The 22,679-nt window shown below is 36.4% G+C and overlaps 1 protein-coding gene across 1 annotated transcript in view; it reads right to left on the bottom strand.

Moving 5' to 3' along the window:
* The window catches only part of LOC103736092 (ankyrin repeat and KH domain-containing protein 1), a 38,719-nt gene extending 16,826 nt beyond the window's left edge, over positions 1–21,893 (bottom strand). Inside the window, exons 1-11 of the mRNA XM_029564721.1 lie at positions 21,101–21,893; positions 13,363–13,508; positions 13,107–13,218; positions 12,413–12,558; positions 10,605–10,747; positions 10,010–10,223; positions 5,766–5,941; positions 5,431–5,593; positions 2,436–2,531; positions 1,576–1,692; positions 780–951 (exon numbers count right to left, since the gene is read on the bottom strand). Coding sequence (XP_029420581.1) covers positions 780–951; positions 1,576–1,692; positions 2,436–2,531; positions 5,431–5,593; positions 5,766–5,941; positions 10,010–10,223; positions 10,605–10,747; positions 12,413–12,558; positions 13,107–13,218; positions 13,363–13,508; positions 21,101–21,893 — 2,278 coding nt within the window. The remainder of the gene's footprint in view (positions 1–779; positions 952–1,575; positions 1,693–2,435; positions 2,532–5,430; positions 5,594–5,765; positions 5,942–10,009; positions 10,224–10,604; positions 10,748–12,412; positions 12,559–13,106; positions 13,219–13,362; positions 13,509–21,100) is intronic.
* Positions 21,894–22,679: the final 786 nt, after the last annotated feature.

Below are 22,679 nucleotides of genomic sequence, written 5' to 3'. Positions count from 1 at the left end.
TTATTTTGATATATCACAGTGAAAGATTTATCGTCCTCTTTTTTTTTTTTTTTTTTAAAAAAAAAAAAAAAAAAAAAAAAAAAAAAAAAAAAGAACTGCCAGGCAGCACCATAAATAACTCTGAGAATCTCTGAGAATAATAAACTCCACACTCTATTGACATGTCTATCCTCTATAGCTTTAAGCCTTAACCTTAGAGCTAAGAATTAAATGAAGAATTATTTTTCTTAATTTCTACTCAGGGAAGTTTGAGGTATAGAAGAAACTGAAGAAAAGCTAGCAAACCAAACCTACTATATTCCTTTTTAGTACATACAAGCTGTTTTACAAGATGACTTAAATTATACCTGAACTTCAAATTACGTGCTTGCCCTTCTGCTTTCCTGTAGCAGTTTATACTGTAAACCATTTAGTATTATTTACTATAAAATGGTGAAGAAAGGAGATTTTTTTTTTTTTGAGACAAGGTCTTGCTATACATGTAGCTCAGCCTGACCTCAATTTGTGGCAATACTGTTGCCTTACCATTCTAAGTGATGGGATTACAGGTGTACTTTATCAGGCCAGCTAAGAAGGGATATTTTATATCTAATTCAGATGAGTAATTTCTTCGTTTTTCTTCTTTTTGAGACAGGGTCTTCCCCCGCCCCAGCTACCTGGAATTCACTATGTAGACCAGGCTGGCCTGAAACTCACAGAGATCCGCCTGCCTCCGCTTCTCAAGTGCTGGGACTAAAGGTGTGCACCACCACGCTCGGCTATGATGAGTTATTTCTTACCATCTTCATCATTCTCCTCTTCATCTTCACCCTCTGGTTGTTCTGAATTCTCCTTAGGTTTGTTTTCCTCATCTTCTTGTTTCCTTTTCTGCTCCTCTTTTTTCTTTTTTCGCTTTTCTTTTCTTTTTTCTCTTTTAGCTGCAAGAGCTTGCTTTCTACTCTCTTCTCTTGACTGCAAATAAAGTGTGTCATTTTACCAATAATGTAGATTTAAAATTCTGAATGAAATGACATTTTTGTTCATGGATATCAGTCTTGAACATATTTATAAAAGCAACAACAATAAATACCTGGATATCAACAAAATTGAATACTTTTATGATGGAAATCAGCAAAGTGAAAGGAGAACAAAACATAGCAAAATATACCCTTTTTGAGACAGGGTCCCCCTGTTGCTCTAGTTGGCCTGGAACTATGTACACCAGGCTGGCCTCAAACTCACAGAGACTCACCTGCCTCTGCCTCCCAAGTACCAGGATTAAAGACGTGTGCCACCATGCCTGGGTAGACCAGCGCTTATAGTAAACAGAGGATAACGAATGCTTTATTAAATTTCTTCTCAGATTAATTTTAAAATTACTTAGGCAGTAATGTCATTTGATAAACTGAGATTTTGCTTAAAATCTAGTCCCTCAATTACATGGTTCCAATATTTTTTTGATAGTTCAGAATCAAAAACTTAATGGTTTGAGACTCTATTAACAATTTTCTTTGAACATATTTTGTTAAGATTATGGGTCATATAGAAAACAAATTATTCTGACTTTCAACAAAGAAAATTATTTCTGTCTCTCACCTTTTCCAGATCCAATTCCTTTAGAAGAATACTTGCATTCTTATTTGCTTCTGCAGCCTGCTGATCTTTAGCCTTCACAACTGTCTCAACACACTGGTGACACTTTTTCAACAGTTCCTATAGTAAAAAGCAGAATATAAATATAAAAAATGTAAAAGGCCAAATAAAAGTAGAGCTGATAAGCAGACCAAAGTACAGAGATTAATCCTCAAACTGAAAACTGACTAAAATTAATAGGGTATTATGATTTTTTAAAGATAAGGTTTTGGCTGGGTGTGGTAATACATGCCTTTAAACCCAGCACTTGGGAGGCAGATAGATCTCTTTGAATTCCAGGTTAGCCTGAGGTATAAAGTGAGTTCTAAGCCAGGCAGGGAAACACAATAAGACCCTGTCTCAAGAAAAAGGAGTCTCTTATATAGCCCTAACTGGCCTGAAACGTGCTATATAGACCAGGCTGCCCTCAAACTTGTGGCAATCCTCCTCTGTCTGCTTCTTAAGTACTAGGCTTATAGGTGTGCACCACTATGGTAAAGGCCTCTTTCTCCACAAAATAGGTGTTTTCAGAAAATCTACTAATCAGGCTAACAAAATTTAGAACTAAACTCAAATAGTTTATCAAAATTATTATCTAATTTGCAAATGGATAAACCAAACAAGCCCTAAAACACAGAAAAGATCTATGGTTTTAAACATTTAGAACACAAAAAGATCAAGTTCTTTGGTGCTGGGAAGTGAATCCATGGCTTTGTGTTTGTTAAGCATATACTATTACTGCTGAGCTACATTCCCAGTGGGAACATATTCCTACGTAATGCCACAAAGAATGAAAATATACTTCAATAATGTAGTAACCTTACCTTATCTGTAATTGTTGCTATATATCTCATACATTCTATATCAGAAGGGAACTGATTGACTTCTTTCACCAAATACTGAACAACTTTTACATGACCCTATAAAGAGCACAACAAAAATCACATAAAAGGATCCTTTGAAATTTTATGTTTAACAACTTACTGTGAAAAATACTTTTAAATATCTTACTAAATTTATAATTTAAATTATAAAAATAAAAATATGGAAAGTGTTCAGTTTATAAACAGCAAACGTTAGGTACAATGTACTCAAGAATATACGGTAGACAAAAAGATACTTCTCTTGAATTTAATTACCTCATTTCTCACAGAAAGCAGAAAAGTATTTTATAAGGAATAGTATTTTATAGAATAAACCTAGTAAAAATAGGCAATGTGAAATGAATCCTGGTATAAAAAAGAACTTAAACATTTCTAGTTTTCAAATCATTATTTGGGTTTCACCTTGCTAAATACTGTGGTCTATCACATTCTATGAGCCCTATGATTTGAAGGGAGATAAAAACATTTTCTAAATGCCATTATCAGGAACTGAATGATAGACAATAAATTCTAAGTACATCAACTTTAATATGACCAAGCTTGTATAGTTTCCAATCCTATTAAGATTCTAAGCCGGGTGTGGTGGTGCATGCCTTTAATCCCAGCACTTGGGAGGCAGAGGCAGGTGGATCTCTGTGAGTTCAAGGCCAGCCTGGTCTACATAGTGAGTCCAGGACAGCTGGGGCTACAAGGGAGACCCTGTCTCAAAAAAAAAAAAAAAAAAAAAAAAGAGGTTCTAAAGCATCCAAAGATTAGTCTGGGGGCTGGAGATGGCTCAGTGGTTAAGAGCACTGGTTACTCTTGCAAGGACTGGATTTTGGCTCCTGGCAACCTTATGGCAGCTCATAGTCATCCCTAACTCCAGTTCCAGGAAATCTGATTCCCTCTTCTGGCATCCATGGGCATTGCACACACATAGTGCAAATAAATATGTGCAGGCAAAACACTCATAGGCATAAAATAAAAATAATTTTATTTTTAAAAAAGGAAAAAAGAATTAGTCTGTCTCATCTGGTGAAGGCACTTGCCACGGAGCTGGATGACTTGAATGTGATCCCTAGGACCCACATAGTAGAAATTGAAAACCATTTCCTGCAGATTGTCTTCTGACCTCAATAGTCATGCTGAGGCACACCCACACCCACACATATGTACAGGCACACAAAATTTAAAAAGGAAAATAATTATTTTATCTCTGGGGGAGATAAGAAAACAAAGCACTTGCCTCTAGGACAGAGAATCAATTGAAAACAGATACTGGGAGATCTTCTAGGTCTATACAAGTATTTTATAGATTGTGCACTGCATGGGGTATCATTTATACACACTGTATTATGCACTTGAGTAGAAATAAAATTTAAATTAAAAGAAAATTTTTTTAATGTCTAAAAGTATTAGGGTAGAGAGCAGTTACGAACATGTACTCTTGAGACTCAAGTTTTATCCAAGCACCCATGTCAGGAAACACAATCATTTGTAATTCCAAAACCTCTGCCTCTGCAAGCACCTTTACTCACAAGCACATATCTATACACAAATACCATACACATTGAAAAAAAAAATTAATGTCCAAATTTTTAAAAGATTTTCTTTTAAAATATCTTACACTACTGTCCTTTGAGTAACTATTTAATAATGACCATTTAGTTTATGTTTGGCACTATGATAAACTGGGAATAAACAGTTGTGAAAATGATAGAATGATTCTTAGCCCTTATGAACTTTTCATTCAGCAAAAATCATGGAAACAGTAGAAATGCTTAAATATGTAATTACAAATCCAAAGGAAAATAAAAGAAAACCAGAGGAACCGTTCTCAAACTGGGTATTAGGGGACTCTAAAGTAATTTAAAATGAGAAACAAAGGATGACTAGAATTGTGATCCAGGTTGAAGAAAAACAGAGATCACTTCAAACTAAGGAAATAAATGAGCAAAAGCTCACAAACAGTTAAAGATCTAGTGTTTTCTAGGCCAGTGACCAAAAGGTGCAGCAACAAAAAGAGGGGGCTGCTGGTGGTTGCATGAATAACTAGGCTGTGGAAGTCAACATGGACAAAATTATGTAGGGCTGGGCTTTGTAGACCATGGTCAGTACTTTATTGTCATCACTAATTATAGGAGGCAGGCATTTTTATTTAAAATTATTTATTCATTTTTATTTGTTAAGTGCACCATGTACATGCAATGCCCATGGAGGCCAGAAGGGGCATTGTTTCCCCAAAACTGGAATTATAGATGGTAGGAAGTCACCGTTTGGGTGCTAGGAAATGAAACCAGGCCCTCTGCAAGTGTTCTCTCTAGCCCCAGCGGTGATTTAAAAAAAAAAAAATTTTTTTTAACTTAAAAAATATTTTGTGTATAATTTTTTAATTTTATGTGTATGAATGTTTGACTACAAGTATGTAAGTGCACCACAAGTGTGCAATGCCTGAAGAAGCCAGAAGATGGTGATACATCCCCTGGAACTGGAGTTATGAATGGTTGTTACCTGCCATGTGGGTGCTGGGAATCAAATGTGGGTCCTCTGGAAGAACAGCAAGTGTTCTTAACTGCTGACAGCTCTCCAGCCCTGAATTTAAAGCTATCTATTTATCAAAGATTTTGTTTTATTTTTATTTATGTGCATGTGTGTATACGTGTGTGTCTATGAATCATGTGAGTGCAGTGCCACAGGAGGACAGAAGGGAGCATCAGATCCCCTGGGGCTGGAGTTACAGGTGTTTGGGCTCAGCCAGGTGGATGCTGGGAACCTAGGTCCTCTGCAAGAGCAGCCAGTGCTCTTAACTGCTGAGCCATCTCTCTAGTAACTCTCAGCAGTAATTTTTTTTTTATATGTCAATATACTTAATTCTATAGCATCAGTTTATCTTTGGCACAGGTTTCAACTTAGAATTGCTTTAAATTTTTATCATTCTTCTCCCATATCACATTACCTTGCGAAATGCTGACATAAGAGGTGTGATTTTCCGGTTGTCTGCTGCATCCACATCAGCACCTGCTTGCACTAACAATTGCACTACATCAAAATGACCACCATTGGATGCCAGCCAAAGTGGTGTGTTTCCTTTCTTGTTACGAACATCAATATGGGCTCCCCTATACATAAAAAAATGTTAATAGTCTGTTTCCTTTACGAAGTTGACATTTTATAATTATCATACAACAGTCTGTTTTTGAAAATGTTAATAAAGTACAAGTTTTACTTTTAAATACCTTAGAACATGAAAGAGATTGTAGAGGTTCTACATATTAATAGAAAAGCACCCACCTGTTAATCAGGAGCTCACAAAATTTATAGTGACCTTTGTCTGCTGCTATGGTTAAAGCAGTATCTCTTGAGGAAGGCACAGGTGGAGCATTGACATCTGCTCCTTTATCAAGGAGAACTCTGCCAACCTCTGCATATCCTCCAGAAGCGGCTTCCATCAAGGGGGTAAGACCAGTCTGTTTAAATCAATGAACAATGCAATGAAATAATGTAATTTCTTAAAAAGCCTAAAGTAATTTGTGTTTAAGTAGATTCTATTTCTGATTTTCTCTCATAAAAGAACTAAGCAATATTGTTTTATATTTTACTAAATTAGCTTGGGGGCAGCTCATATAATCCCAACACTTGGGAGACAGAGGCAGGAAAGTCAAAAGTTCAAAGAAATCCCTAGCCTAGACTACATGACCTCCTGTCTCAACCAACTCCACCAGTAAGTAAGTGAATAAATACATTTTATTAAATAACAAGCAAAAAATTGTTAGATTCTGTTAGACCAGAATGCATTCACTTGTCACCTATTATCTTAGGCAAAAAGAAAAACAAAGCCAGGCATGGAGACACACACATGAATCCCAGCACTCTGGATGCAGAGGCAAGATTTGAATTGAAGGCAGTTTGACTTACATAGAATGAGCTTGCTCTTGTAATCTCCCTGCCCCCTCTCTTTCTCTCCCTTCATTTCCACAGGGTCTCACTATGAAATTCAGACTGGTCTCGAACACAAAATTCTGTCCCAGCTTCTACAGAGCTGGGATTATAGAGGTATGCCATATTTGGGTTCACTTTTTGTCAAAGACACTTCTTTTTCTTTTTTAAATTTTTATTTATTATTATTTTTTAAATTTTATGTGTATGTGTGTATTGCCTGCATGTAGATAAGTGTACCCATGTTGTGCAATGCCCGTGGAGGACAGAAGAGGCCATCAGATCCCCTGGAACTGGAGTTATGGACAGTTGTTAGCTGCCATGTGGGTGCTGGGATTCAATTCTGGGTCTTCTGCAAGAACAACCAGCGTTCTTAACCATTAAGCCATCTCTCCAGCCCCAAAGACACTTCTTAAACCAGGTATGGTAGCACACACCTCTAATCCAAGCACTTGGTCTATAATATATATATCCTGAAACAAAAGAAAATTGACACTACCTACTGTCACTATTCCTTAAACAGTATGTTCTTTCTAGGACTTTTAATAGGTAAATGGACTACAATTAATACTTGTAATAGTAAAGGATAAACTGTGTAGTAAAATAGACTCATTAGTCTTTATGTTATAAACTCTGAGGGAAAACTTATACCTCATTTCTTAGATTAAAATAATCTTCTATTAAATGTTCTTTTCTTCTTAGAGGAGAAATGTCATCAATGATCTTAGCCAGCTGTGAACCTTGTGAGCTACAATACTAACCTGCATGGAAAGATGGACCCACTATAGTGGCATGGCTGTCATGGGGTAACCAACCACTTCCTGATGGGATTTGAGGCCCACTCCACAAGAGGAATATATGCCTGGTACCATAAACCTGATCAAAAGCCCATGGCTGGGAGGTGTAGGTGATAGGGGTGAAGCTACTACTACTGTTGCTTTACTAAATGGACATGGTGTCAATCTGCTTTCTAAATATTTAGGTTTATACCCACAGATTAATGCTGCTCTCAGCCCTGGTCAGAAAAGCTTCTGTTGCAGTGGCTGGTGGTTAATATTGAGAATAAATGACTGTAGAGTGTGCAAGTCCTAAATAGGACATCTATAACACTCCAAAGCTCGGGGACCATCATAGAAGAGGGGGCAGAAGAATCAAAGAGCAAGAGGACAAGAAGGACTGTTGTAAAATGCTATCTTCTGTATTGACATGAGCATTGTGTCCATGAACTCAAAGCAGCAATGGCTACCTGCACAAGACTGGGCCCATCAGCATTCCATATAAGGCCCCCATCTCTGAGAGGAACTATAGGCAGTTAGAGGTTGCTAAAGGAAGGGTCCTATTCCTATTGCTCAGTAGTATAGCCAATGGTAAGGTGCCTTTGCTCAAGTAACTCCTACCTATGCTCATGAAAGCAACCCCAATTAAAAGAAGTGGACCCACTCCCATACACAACATAAAATTAGGAGGGGTGGCCTGGTGAGATGGATTGGTGGGTAAAGGCACTTGAAGCCAAGCTGATTTTTGGCCAAGCTTTGATGATCTGAACTTGATTCCCAGGACCTATCTACTTAGTGAAAGGGAAAAACCAACTCCTGTAAGTTGTCCTCTGAATATCACATATTTACTGTGGCACACATACACATACACAAATAAGTAAATGTAAAGGACAAAAATTTTTTTTTAATATTTTATTTATTATTTATATTTTGTGTATATGTATACTGTCTGCATGTATGTGAGTACACCCATGTTGTGCAATGCTGTGGAGGTCAGGAGAGGGCTTCAAATTCCCCTGGAACTGGAACTAAGGACAGTTCATAGTGGGCATGTGGGTGCTGGGAACTGAGGGCATGTGGGTGCTGGGAATTGAACCCAGGTCCTCTGCAAGAGCAGTCAGTGCTCTTAACTGCTAAGCCATCTGTCCAGCCCCAGAAAAAAAATTTTTAAAGGAAGGGACTGTCCTAGTTTGTTTCTCCATTGCTGTGACAAAACACTCTGACCAATACCAACTTGGGGAGGAAAGGGTTTATTTAGTTTACATATCCCACGTCACAGTTCATCCAGGAGCCCAAGGTAGGAACTCAGGGCAGGAACCTGGAGGCAGAAGCTGGAGCACAGGCCATGGAGGAACGCTGCTTACTGGCTTGCTCCCCTGGCCCCTACTCAGCCTGCTTTCTTATGCAACACAGGCCCGTGGCACTACCCACAGTGGGCTGGGCCCTCCCACATCACTCAACAATCAAGAAGATGCCCTATGGACACGGCCACAGGCCAGTCCAATGAAGGCAATTCCCCAACTGAAGCTCCCTCAACCCAGGTGTGTCAAGTTGACACTAAAGCTATCGAGCACAGGGACTTATTAGGAGAAAGAGGTTCAGTGAGAGCAGGGAGGGGATAACAGGACAATGTGGGAAATATGATCAAGACACATCATGTATATTTGTGAAACTACAAAAAAAATTATCCCCTAATTTCTTTGTAGAATCCACCAGTGAAACTATTGGTTTGGGACCATTGTTTTATTGTTTGATTGCTGATTCAATATCCTACTAATTATTGTTTGGTTTAAATTTTCTTTTCTCTTAAGCATTTTTATTTGTTTATTTAGTGTGTATTTGTGTAGCCACACACATGCATGTGGAGGTTATAAGATAACTTGAAGGAGTCAGTTCTTTCCTTCCATTATGTCGGTTCTAGGGATCAAATTTAGGTTGTCAGGCCTGGAAGCAAGTTATACCTAACCAAGATGGCTATCTTGCCAGCCTCAAAACATTTTATTTGTTTGAGATAGGTTTTCAAGTTACTGCATTAAAATTTAAGAATAGTAATTGGCAGAATTCAGAGAAATAGATGAAATTTCCATTCAGATTTTTCCAATCTTAAATGACATCATATTGCCTGTCATCTGATGTAAAGACTTCCACCTAGTTACATTTTTCTAGTGTTCTAAGTACCTAATAGTTCAAAGAAAAGGAATTCAAAATATTTATGTGCTGTTATTTTCTAAATTGAAGCAGTCATAAATCTGTCTGAATTTGATTTAGTGTCCCAATTTTACAATCTACAAACTAGCTTTTGCTTAGGATTTTTAATGATGGTAAGTACATGGCTCTTTAAAAGGGATTCTTTTTTGGGGGGTATCAGAGAGGGCATGCAACAGGGTCCAACTATGTAGCTCTGGCTGGCCTGGAATTTGCTATATTGACCAGACTGGCCTCTACCTCATAGAGCTCTACCTGCCTCTGCCTCCTGAGTGCTGAGATTAAAGGCATGCACTGCCATTGCAAAAAGGATTCTTTAAATGTTAAAAGTATGTGTCACTGCCATTGTATAACATAATTCTCCAAATCTGCATTAGGGAAAAACTGAAATGCCATGTTGTTTCTACTAAAAATGTATCTGAAACTGGGCGTGGTAGTGCATGCCTTTAATCCTAGCACTCCCTAATCTGGGAGGCAGAGGCAAGAGGATCTCCGTGAGTTCAAGGCCAGCCTGGTCTACATATTGAGTTCCAGGTCAGCTGGGACTACAGGGAGATTGTTTGTTTTGTTTTGTTTTGAAATGTATCTGAAAAAATGGGTAAGTTATAAAACACTTACCTTTGCCCTATGTTCAACATTGGCTTTCCGGTCCAAGAGCAAACTCACTACTTCTGCTCGGCCCTGGAAGCAGGCCAGGGTGAGAGCTGTGTTCCGGTTGGTCTCTATCTGGGCATTAATATCTGAACCCATATCAAGTAGCAGTTTCACCGCAGGGACATGTCCATTCATTGCAGCCAACATCAGTGGAGAAATACCTAGTTTACTCCCAGTTCTAAGGAAGAAATGTGTTCAGAATGTTAGTATGTTGCCTGTCTTTTTAAAAAAAGCATTAAAGATGAAAATGTTGGTAAAAAAGATATTTCTATTACTGATGAATAGATCTCTTTAGACCAATAATGATAGCAAAATAGATTCATCCAAAATACAATTCCTACGCATGGGTTATAAATTTGCAATGATAAACAGCAAAGTACTTTTTGAAATGATATCTTTTTTAAAAAACAACATTACCAAAATAAGAAAGGGTTACTTCTAAGAACATTACAGGAATAATTTTCAGCTTTGCTACTGTAGTACTGTCTTACATCGAGGATTACACTTAATTACAAAGTAATAACTTAGTAACTATGAATAATAAAATAACAGGTGATACCTTGAATTAATTTCTGCCCCAGCATTAAGCAAAATCTTAATGATGTTTACGTATCCTCCAGATGCAGCTAGACTCAATGGTGTATAATCAGACACATTCCTATGTTCTTTATTTGCACCTCGAGCCAGCAGCAAATCTACCACCTACAAAGTAAAACAAGGGCAGAGAAACCCTGTTTACATCTAGAGCTCAATTTATAAAGAAGGAGACACAAAGAAATAGAATCTACAATTTCCTTTTCTAAATATCTGACATTTTAATAGGCCCCAAATATTAAAATGTTAGCACGAAATAAATGGATTAAAATTTTCTTTTTGTGGGTTGCTGTTTGTTTTAAAGACAGAGTCTTGCTATATGGCCTGGAACTTGCAGCAATTCTTCTGCCTCAGCCTCCAAAGTTCTGGGATTAGAAGCATGTATCACCATGCCCAGCTGGATTGAATTTCATATCAAGAAATTCAAAACTGTGAGCTTGTGTGGCAGTTCATGCTATGATCCCAGTTTTCAGAGAACTGAGGCAGGAGGATTGCTTCAATTTCAAGTCTAGCCTTCACTACATAAGAGACTCTGCCTCAAAAAACCAGATAAATGGGGCTGGAGAGATGGTTCAGTGGTTAAGTGGCTGCTCTTGCATAGGGACTTGGGTTCCATTCCTAGCATCCACATGGCATCTAACAATCATCTGTAACTTTGGTTCCAGGGTATCCAAGGCCCTCATCTGGCCTTCACAGGCATTGTATGGAACAGGTGCATGCAGGCAAACCAGTCATGCAAAAAAATTTAAAAAAAAAATTTTTTTTTAACATTTTATGTGTATGCATGTATTGCCTGTATGTAGGTAAGTGTACCCATGTCGTGCAATGCCCACAGAGGACAGAAGAGGCTGTTGGATCCCCTGGAACTGGAATTACAGACAGTTGTTAGCTGCCATGTGGGTGTTGGGATTTGAACTTGGGTCTTCTGCAAGAACAGCCAGTGTTCTTAACTGCTGAGTCATTGCTCCAGTTGTGTGCCCCCCCTGCCCCCGGCCCACAAAAATTTTTTTTTAAACCCAGAAAAATAACAAAAGAAATTCAGAACTTTGTGTTGGGTGTGGTGGCACAGCCCTGTAATCCCTGTGTTTGGAAGGTAGAAGCAGGAAGATTGGGAATTCAAAGCCAGCCTCAGCTATACTGAGTTGGAGGCCAGCCTGGGGTACATAAGATCATATCCTAAAAACCCAGGGCCAGGAAGGGAAAAGAAAAGCAAAGCTTTGAAATCCCAATTATATTGAAACAACAAGATGTACCCTTTCCATTTGTCATTTAGTGAACAATGAATTTGCACTTCATACATGTTAGAATTATAGTTGACTGAATGCCAATAATTTCAGAAATAAAGACAATTGCTATTGTCTCTATGGACAAGAAACAGATTTCTTTAAAAGGCATGTCCTATTTCCATTATACTTAACAGAAGTGCCCCAATCATTGTAAAGTAGAGAACATGTCAAATGCATGTGTATTATATGTAGTTTAAAAAGCTATTCACGGGGCTGGAGAGATCGTTCATTCAGTGCCTAAGAGTGCCTACTGCCCTTCCAAAAGACCCAAGTTCGGTTCCCATTGCAACATACAACTGCCTGTAACCCCAGCTTCAGGATCTGCTCCCTCTGGCCTCCTTGGGCACTTATCATATACATACATAGAGACTTCTCCTTCCCCTATAAATACACATAATTATTTTTTAAAATCTTTAAAAATATTAATCATATATACATTTAAAAATATAAGCAAGATGTTTACAAAATGAAAATTATATTAACATACCTCCTGACGTCCGCCAGAGCATGCCAGTGAAAGTGGTGTATCCTTAGTTCGCTCAGACTGTGCCTCTATATCGCCACCTTTATCCAAAAGGATTTCAACAACTCCAACATGCCCCGCTGTTGCCGCGAGGATCAGTGGGGTAAAACCTAAATTAGAAAATAAAAATTTCTAACAAATTTGTGAATTTTATTTACTTTAACACCACTGTTTAAAATTCTCTATTATTTTAATTTAAAAGATTTCAAGGGTAGACACTGATTAACAATTTAGCACTAATCTGCTCTAAATCTTAATTTGTTAATGATAAAAACATATAAATACTTGGCATAAAGGAAATGTTAAATCAATGCAAACTATTAAAGTTAACACTCACATACAAGCTACATCAGGATTAAGAGAAAGGCATTTACAATTTCTTTTGTTTTGTTTTTTGAGCCTAAGGCCTGAAGCATGCAAAGGTGAAGAGTTCTACCACTGATCTCACCCCTGCCCTACAACTCCATCATCTTCATTACTGATTTATATTTTACTTTTGAAAAATCTTTAGAGAATTATTTGGTTCTACAGATGAATAAATCTGGGAAACTGCATATTTATTTTATCACTGAGAATTAAGAATTACTTATTCATAGTGAAAAATCCATAACTTTTTTGGTGTAAATATTAGATTTTATTTGTGACTGATATTTCCTACCTTTTTTGTCTCTGTGCTCAATTTTAGCATCTCGTGCAATGAGAACAGATACAAGTTCTTCATGACCACCTGCACAAGCTAGTGTTAAGGCTGTGTCATGATTGCTCTCAGTCTAAAAGAAGAAAAAAAAAATTATATTTATATATATATATATATGGATTATCAATTGAAAATATTTTTCCCACGAATGTGCAGTAATTTTCCTTTCCAAAGTAAATTAGTGTGTACAGAAAAAGTTTGTAAGGAATCTACTCACATGTGCATCAATGTCAACTGAAGGATATACAGGGGGCATGGACTGGGAAACGACATTGCTTGGAGTCTGGGAACAGGATTCAGGAGTAAGACATTCTGTGGTCTGGGAAGGATTGATTGAACCATTGGGCACTCTGCTACTCACGGCTGTAAAACAATTCATATTACTAAATTCCATTTAAATTAGTATTGTTATTTATATATAGAAAAACATACAAAACAGAAATTTCATATGAGTAATATACTATAGTGAAGTCACAGCTTTGTAATCATAAGGACCTATATTGGATCCCAGTTCTAGCAATGACTTTCTGAACTCACGCACTCTTATTTAAATCATCTGAGCCTAAATTTTCCTTATATGTAGAATGAGGATCAGAATAGTTCCTGCCTTGGAAGGTTATTGGAAAGACCACTTGAGATAATACATGTAACTTAACACAATTCCTAATAAATATTGTACTGTCAATAAGAATAATATAATTTCTAATATTTTTTAAATAGGAGTTTTTAGCTGGGATATGGTGGTACATACTTATAATCCTAGTACTCAGAAGTCCGAGGCAAGAGGATTCAAGGTCAGACTGGGGACTCTTTCTCTATCTCAAAATAAATAATTAATTTTAAAATATGAGTTTTCATATTTTAAATTTGTAAAAAAAAAAAAGTAGTTAGATGAAAATATCCCATAGACAATGAAAAGTGTGTGTGTGGGGGAACAAGTTAGAATATTTCTCATATAAACAGCAGGAATATGTGTTCTTAAAAATCAATATTTACTTTAAAATTTTGGTAATATCAATTTCTCTAAGTCACACTGTTTTTTTTAAATGAACAATAAAAATTTATATTTGAGATCTCAAAATTTGGTGTTTGAAATTGGGCATGGTGGTGCACTCTTGCAATCCTAGCACTTGGGAGATAGAGGAAGGAAGATAAGGAATTCAAGGTCATCCCTAGATACAGAGTAAATTCAAGGCCAGCCTGGGCTTCAAGAGACCCTATCTCAAAAAACAAAAAACAAAACAATATTTTATGAGTATGAGTGTATTGCCTGCATGTATGTGAGTACACCTGTGTTGTATAATGTTGCGGAGGCAGAAGAGGGCTTTGGATTCCCCTGGAACTGGAGTTAAGGACGGTTCGTAGCCACCATGTGGGTGCTGGGAATTAAACCTGGGTCCTCTGCAAGAACAGTCAGTGCTCTTAACCACTGAGCCCCCTGAATATTTCTTATGTTTCATAGAGGACAGAGTTTGACTCACAAAGGGTAAGTAGAGCCTATTTTAAAAGGATGCTATTAGTAGTCTGTGATATATTTAAAGCACTTATCCTAGTACCTGGTAAGTGCTCAAAAAATATAACCAACATTTACAAGACTTTTAGTACTATTATTCACTGTATTGAAAAATAAAAACATTACTAATCAAGAAAGAAAAAACTCAGAAAAAAAAGCATACAATCTTACTAATGTAGAAAAACAAAGCTTCCATGATGGGAATAAACTTAGTTTTACTCAGATTAAAAGTCAAAGTCACGCCGGGCATGGTGGCTCATGCCTTTAATCCCAGCACTCAGGAAGGAGAGGCAGGTGGAGCTCTGTTAGTTCAAGACCAGCCTGTTCTACAGAGTTCAAGGCCAGCCTGGTCTACATAGTGAGTTTCAGGACAGCTGGGGCTACAGGGAGACCCTGTCTCAAAAAGACCGGAAAAAAAAAAAAAAAAAAGTCAAAGTCACACTGTATTTTAAGGAAAATATAAGTGAAAATATGAGCATTTTACTATTTTCTCTCTAGAAATTTTTTTGGAGGGGTCTTTTTGAGACAGGGTTTCCCTGTAACCCCAGCTGGCCTGGAACTCACTATGTAGAACAGGATGTCCCTAATTGCACAGAAATCCACCTGCCTTTGCCTCCTGAGTGCTGGGACTAAAGAAAGGCATGCATCACCACCCACAACCTCTCTAGAATTTTTTAATATGTCTATTCAAGGATACTATTCACAACAAATATGAAGGACTCAGTTTAGTGAGTTACTAGTTTTTTTTTAAAGCTTTTTCTTTTTTGAGATAGTCTCATGTAGCCAGGCTAGCCTCAAACTTAGTATGTAGCCAAGGCTGGCCTTGACCTCCTGGATTCTTGCTTCCACACCTTCCAAACGCTGGGATTCCAGGCATGTGCTACCACTCCCAACTCAATTTAACAGTATAAATAACTTAGCAAAATTTAAGATGCTTGGAAATGTTTCTAGATGAGCTAGCCCGCTTCCCCCCCCCCCAATATATAAATCCATCTTGGCAATATAAATTGCAACAACTTTAGTCAGGACACAAAATATTTTAAGTTTCCAGTTATAAATAGGTATGATTATATTATATCCTTTTGTTTCATCTAAAGAATATGCACAATGGAAACAAACCTTCAAAACTTTTTCATTCAATGAAATAAAAGCAGATAATGCTCTATTACATCTCAAACAACACCTACAAATAAAAAAACCCCAACATTGATATGTAACACCTTGCTGACAGACTTTAACAGTAGTGAGTCTTAAAAGTATTAATATATACCTTAGTAAAGAATTATCATTGCTATCAGTTTATTCATATCACCTCTTTATTACTTTTGAAAAGCAAGACATTTTTAATTTTTAAAAAACAGTTGATTAGAGGCCGGGCATGGCAGTGCACGCCTTTAGTCCCAGCACTCAAGAGGCAGAGGCAAGCGGATCCCTTGAGTTCAAGGCCAGCCTGGTCTACATAGTGCGTTCCAAGCTGAGGCTACAGGGAGACCCTGTCTCAAAAAGACAAAAAAATAATAAACAAATAAATAAGTAAATAAATAAATAAAGTTGATTAGACTGGAAAGCTAGAATGTGATGCTATGAAAGATCCTTTACAGAACTGACTTTAAAAAACAAACAAAAACTCCTGTGTATTTAGCAGCTTGGTTACCAAAAACACTGTACATTTTTGCACTATATTATCCTAGAACTTTTTTCTCCTTGTAATAATGACAATCAGAACCATTCCATGGAAAGTGCCTTTAATAGGATTAGTTACAAATGAAAGTTATAAAAGTAAGGAAAAAGGCATGAGATTTAAAAGGTACATATAGAATAAAGGTTGTATCAAAAGAACATTATACTTTAGATCTATGACATTCTTATAAATTATAAATCATTTCCTATCTGTGAACAAAATGTCTCTGAAAGTAACAAAAGCAGACAACTATCATACACAAAAAATGAATATACAATTCAAATTAAACTTTTACACTATTCAAAAATGGGATGATAGAAGAACCATGTATAATATTTTAACCTGACTTTTTATGAAACTGAACAAAGTTTTATAGGTAATATGGATACTAGATAAACAAACTAAAATATGAGGTTTTATTGCTAGCAGGTATGGTTCTACCCACCTGTAAATCTTAGTACTTATTGCTAGTGGGTATGGTGGTACCCAGTTGTAAATCCTAGTACTTGGGAGATAAAAGTAGGAGGATTAGGATTCTAAGGCTAGCCTGGGCTACATGAGATCCTGTCTCAAAAAAACCTGAGGATGGATGGTAATACAGGTCTATAATTCAGCTATTTGGAAGGTTGAGGCAGGAGCATCACAAATTCAAGTCCTGCCTAGCTACTGAGTGAATTCAAGGACAGTCTGAGCAACTTACTGAGATCCTGTCTCAAAATCTAAAAAAAAAAAAAAGGGGTGGGAGCATGCTGAGGATATAGCTTAGTGGTAGAATACTTGCCTAACATACATGAAGCCCTGGGTTAAATGCCTAGTACCTCAACAAAACAATACACTGGACATTTTATCACTATAATGCTAGAGTCATAGTAACAGTAAAACAGGTTTATTTAAGTTAAAGCCTAAAAATAATAGTGGAAATTACTCTCATTAAACATGTCTTATCGTAGTCCTTCAAAAGAGGATTTCCCAATTATTTTTTATTCTTAAACTTAGAGTGATCACTGCAATGTCACTTAAAGCAAATGCATTAAATTGTAATTTAAGAGCATGCATTAAGGTGTTAAAGTGCTAACAACAGTAATGTACTAGTCATAAAATTATATTAAAATATATAGATCAAATCTTAATATAAAAATAAGAAAACTGATATTTACTAGAACTTAAAAGTCCAAGAAATAACAGTATCCAAGATAAACAGACATTTTAGTGAAAAACAGACACACGCACATTGTATCTAAGTTTTTTTTTTTTTTTTTGGTCTTTTTGAGACAGGGTCTCCCTTGTAGCCCCAGTCGGCCTACAACTTACTATGTAGACCAGGCTGGCCTCAAACTCACAGAGATCCACCTGCCTCTGCCTCCTGAATGCTGGGAGTAAAGGTGTATGCCACCACGTCCAGCTTGGATCTAAGGTTCTTAAATATGGCTGAAATGAGTTTGAATTTTTGCACTAACTAGAACCCCCACATCCCCCCCCATCTTTCTCTTTCTGCAGAGGGAATGTAGATTTATTAAGGAAAATCGAGAAAGAACTCCTGAGAGTAGGAAAATTTGCAAGGGAGGAACACCCTCTACTTCATTTCTCTAAGCTTTGGTTTTTCAAAAGAAAACTGGAGGCAGGGGAAGAATGTATTTTATAGGAGGCATAAAAATAGTCCCTGAGACAGTAGTTGCACAGATAATTGGTGTGGCACATGATAATTGCTCCATAAATGTAAATAAATTGATAAAGACTTTTTTTTTTTGGTCTTTTTGAGACAGGGTCTCCTTGTAGCCCCAGCTGTCCTGGAACTCACTATGTAGACCAGGCTGGCCTCAAACTCACAAAGATCCACCTGCCTCTGCCTCCCAAGTGCTAGGATTAAAGGCGTGCACCACCACGCCCAGCAATTGATAAAGACTTTTAACCAATCCTCTTTATATATTAAGAATGAAACTTTAATTGTAGACTCGCTCAATGATCAAAACTATTTGGAATTACTTTACATTACCCTAAATTCCTAACTTCTGCTTTAAAAACAAAAATCTAAGTGTATTCTTTTTTTCTTTGAGTAGGGGTCTCATAGAGCCCAGGCCTTGAACTTGTTATGCAGATGAGGATGACTTTGAACTCCTGATAATCCTGCTTCCACTTCCCAAGTGGTAGGATTACAGGTGTGTGTCAACATGGCCTGCCCAAGTGGTTTAATTTTTTAAAATTTCAAGAACATAGATAAACAGCTATTAAATGTAATAAAAAATTATATAAAATTAGAAATAAAAGTTCTAATAACTGCTCACACGAGCATACCATGTACAGTTCATATTAATTTGATAAATGTTTTAACTTTTGAGAATCACTTGCTACTAAGTCCAACACTTTCAGAAGAGAAGGACTTGAAGAATCATGTTCCTAATTAAGGCTAAACATTCTGTATAGGACTATATAGAATACGATACATATAAGATTACGTGCTAAAAGGCTGAGCAAGCTAATCAAGTCATGACATTGGTAAACTATGTAAATAACCAATTCATTAGTTATCATCAAAATATTTTGAGTAGAACAGCAATAAAGAAAAAGCACTCCTAAAGAGGACATTTATTACTGCTATATATATTCTCTAAAATAAAACTTTAACCTTATTGATACACTGAAGTGTTATAATTATAGAATTTCGTATTAACAATGTCTAATTTCTTTCACCATCAATTAAGAAAATTAGATTTGGGAAAAAAAATCATTTTAAATGAGACAGGTAATCAAATTAAAGAAAACACAATTACTGCCATGTAGTTCAAAACACATAGCTTTCATAAAATGAAAAAAAAATTATTTTTATTATTTTTGACACAGGTCTCCCAGTAGTCCCAGCTGGTCTGAACTCTCCATATAGACCAGGCTGATCTGCCTGCCTCTACCTCCCAAGGGCTGGGATTAAAAGTGTGTGTCACCATGCCTGGCTCATAAAAGGAATATTTTTATATGAAGATGAGTGGTTAATTTAAAAGTTAAAATTTATTATTTGAAATGTGATCAATATTTGATGTATTATATATTACATTTTACCAGCTCACATTAGCATGCAAAATTAAAAGATGTTTTCTAAGCTAATTTTTAAAAGTGTCATGTGGGCTCTAAAAAAGACCATTTCCATTTAAAAAAATGCTTCAGTGAAATAAACTGTCCCTTTAAGAACTATCTGTAAAAATTAGAATAAAGTTAACATTTACAAGTTTCCTTTAGAGCTGTTTCTACATTATTTTTTAAAAAGGTTCTAATTATACTGCTCAATAATACAGATTATGTATAAATAGTACTTAATTAGGAATATTAAAATGCTAGTTACAGAGCCCTAATCTTTAAAATGTTATTTCTAGGTCACTAATTTTGTCATTATAATTCATAATCATACTTTACAGTCCAATTTTTATTTTTAATCCATATAATAAATTAGAACTATAAATGAACTATGAGAGTTTACTAATAATTTGTAACAACTTTCAACACTAACAACATAAAGTCAATTTGACTTAAGAAGCTCTACAAGTCAAAAATATAAAAATTTAAAGAAGAACCTAATTCCTTAAAGTATTTCCAAGCATTTGGATTTTAAGAAAACTAAGCCATTCCACTTTTGCACAATATTATCTATTACATGTCAAAAGCCTCAAAGGCCAGATCACATCTATACCCAATGAAAGTCAAACATATACCCAATAAAATTCTTGATTTAAGTAATCTTATTCCACATTTTTAAAGATTCAGCAAAGATTAGAAAGACTAAAGGCTCACAAAAGAAGAAAGGAAACTGGGATAGTATAATTGGGGTGGGGAGGGAAGAAGAATATGACAAGAGGAAACAGACAACAGTAAGGAAAAAATGTTGCAATCAAGAGACAGAGGACTGGCCTGCCTTTGAATATCACTCCAGCTACATCTTAGTTCTTGGTCTTCATCCACTGTCAACAGCCATTCTGGCTGCAATTCTGAACTGGGCTCTCATGGAGGTGATACATTCACCAGCCATCTTTAGGAAGGTAAATGATTAATTGCACTGTTTTCCCACTGCTGCAAGGACAATGAAAGGGAAAGTAAACTTGTGCACCTCATTTCATATGTAGTTGTAATTTTCCACACAACAATAAAAACAAAAACATACACTTTAAGATTATCAGGCCTTTCCTTTTTTTTTCTGTGTGTATGTGCATACATGTTTAAGTATGAATGCATGCACTTAGTGTCTGTATGCTTGTTCAAGTTAATACAAAAATTTCAATCTCCAAACCATCAAGTAATGATGACTTAAATGTACAATACAATGCTCAGATATAGAGATAATTAAACTGCTCTAATAAAAAAGCAGTGTGATTTAAAATTTTGATTTCCAAATTATGAAAATCACCAGCAAGAAAATTAAATGAATAGTCTTACATGAGTATTTCTAAACCCTAATAAGGAAATTCTATTCTGAGAGCATCTATCCAAGAAATAACATAGGGTGGCTTTGATACCAAATGTCTAAAATAAAGGATTACGGTAGCTTTGTTTCTTTGCCTTTGAATGTGGTTAAAAAAAAGAAAGGGGGTAACATAATTATGTGTTAGTGTTACTGAGCTTAGTTAAATTCACTTCCAAAAACATCTCAAGGATTGGGTAATTTTACAAAGACAGTTCTAACATAGCAAAGTACCAGGTCTTGTGTTTTTGGAGGGGCATTTAAAGAAGTTGAGCACACAGATTAGAGAGAAATTAATTCAGACATATTTCTTAACCCACCTGCTATCAGGTCATCAAGAGTGTCGGTAAGCGTCTGGGCTGGAGTTGCAACCATTAGTCCATCTGGCTCTTGAACTAACAGCCCCTGATCATGTCCAGTAATAGTAATCTGAGGCTGTCCTACCATCTGCTGATTACCTGATACTTTCTGAAGTTCAAGAGAATTTGTCCCATTAGAACCTAAGTCACTGGAAAAATTACACTGTGGAGATGATAAAGGCTGGACTGGGACAAAATCAATTTGTTCTGCCGATGGTGGAGATTGTTGCTCATCATCAACATCATGATCTTTAAATAAGATTGTATCAACCTGGGGTAATTCTGAAAAGTGATCCTCTGGGAGACTACCATCTTCTTCCCCTTCTGGGAAGACTCCTCTATGAAAGCACTGCTGCTGTAGAGACACTGTGTCTTTCTGACCTTTGGTTTCCAAGTATTCTTTGGTAAATTGCTGCTGTGTTTTCATCTGCAACTGCCTTTCCACTTTCTGCAGTTCTTTCAGTATTTTCTTCTTCTTCTGGACTTGTTCTTCTCTGTTCTTTTTAAGTTCTTCTATCTTATCTTTGTTCAGAGGTTCACCTTGAATTAACTCCAATGACTTAAGCTGTGCTTTTTCAATAGCACTAATTCTTTGTCCCAGTTCATTCAGCTTGCCTTCAGTCTCCTCTACTATGCACTCCAAAGGCTGGTATGGGTGAAAAGATGGCAGTAGGTCCTGATCTGCTACCTGCAGGGAACTGGACTTCTGCTTGGATGTACCTAAGCACATGAAAAATGTTTGAAAAAGTGCCATGCTAAAAAAAAAAAAAAAAAGAAAAAAAAAAAAAAAAGAAAAACAAAAGAAAAACAAAAGAAAGGAAAAAAGAAAGAAAAAAAGAAAGAAAAAAACAAAGGATATCCCAAAACAAAAACAAAAAAAATCCCACAAAAAACAGCCCCCCCTCCCATACACACAGACCTCCCTCCCTAAACCATTATAAATAATGCTATGCAATGATTCAAATGTCAGAAGACTATTAGGTAGATTAAGTCTGTACTCTTTCATCTGTTTCATATGGCATAAACTGGGACGTTGCCAATTTAAAAGCTGAATTTCCAAAAATCTACTTTTAAGAATGGGAATATTTTGGGAATTATGACAAACAAGGAGAAAAAGAACCTCAGAATTTTTTTGATTTGGTTGGACTTTCTAAGAGTCAAATCTAGACAGTCATGGTAGCAAACAACTTAGTCCCAGCACTTGAGAGGCAGAGACAGGTGGATCTCTATGAGACTGAGGCCAGCCTAGTCTACATATCAAACTTCAGGCCAGCTGGAGCTACAGAAAGACTCACAAAGAAGACAATCAAATCTAAGCCAGAATCAAAACAGTGATGAGAACAATATTAATAGTAGACTGTCCTTTTAGAAAAACTGTTTTTGTAGCAGTAAATATGAAAGTAAAGTTTATTCCAAGAAACCAAATCATATGGCTCAAAGTTGGCAAACTACTTCTATTCTTATATAAAAATACAATGTGAAATCAGTTTTCTCAAGACCTGTCTTCTTTAGAGGCATGGCAGCACATGCCTGTAATGCC

Source organism: Nannospalax galili, unplaced genomic scaffold, assembly GCF_000622305.1.
Source record: "Nannospalax galili isolate Female #2095 unplaced genomic scaffold, S.galili_v1.0 scaffold1077, whole genome shotgun sequence".
In the NCBI taxonomy this organism is placed as follows: domain Eukaryota; kingdom Metazoa; phylum Chordata; class Mammalia; order Rodentia; family Spalacidae; genus Nannospalax; species Nannospalax galili.
Note: the sequence above shows the minus strand (reverse complement) of the source record. Positions and strands in the feature narration are given on the sequence as shown.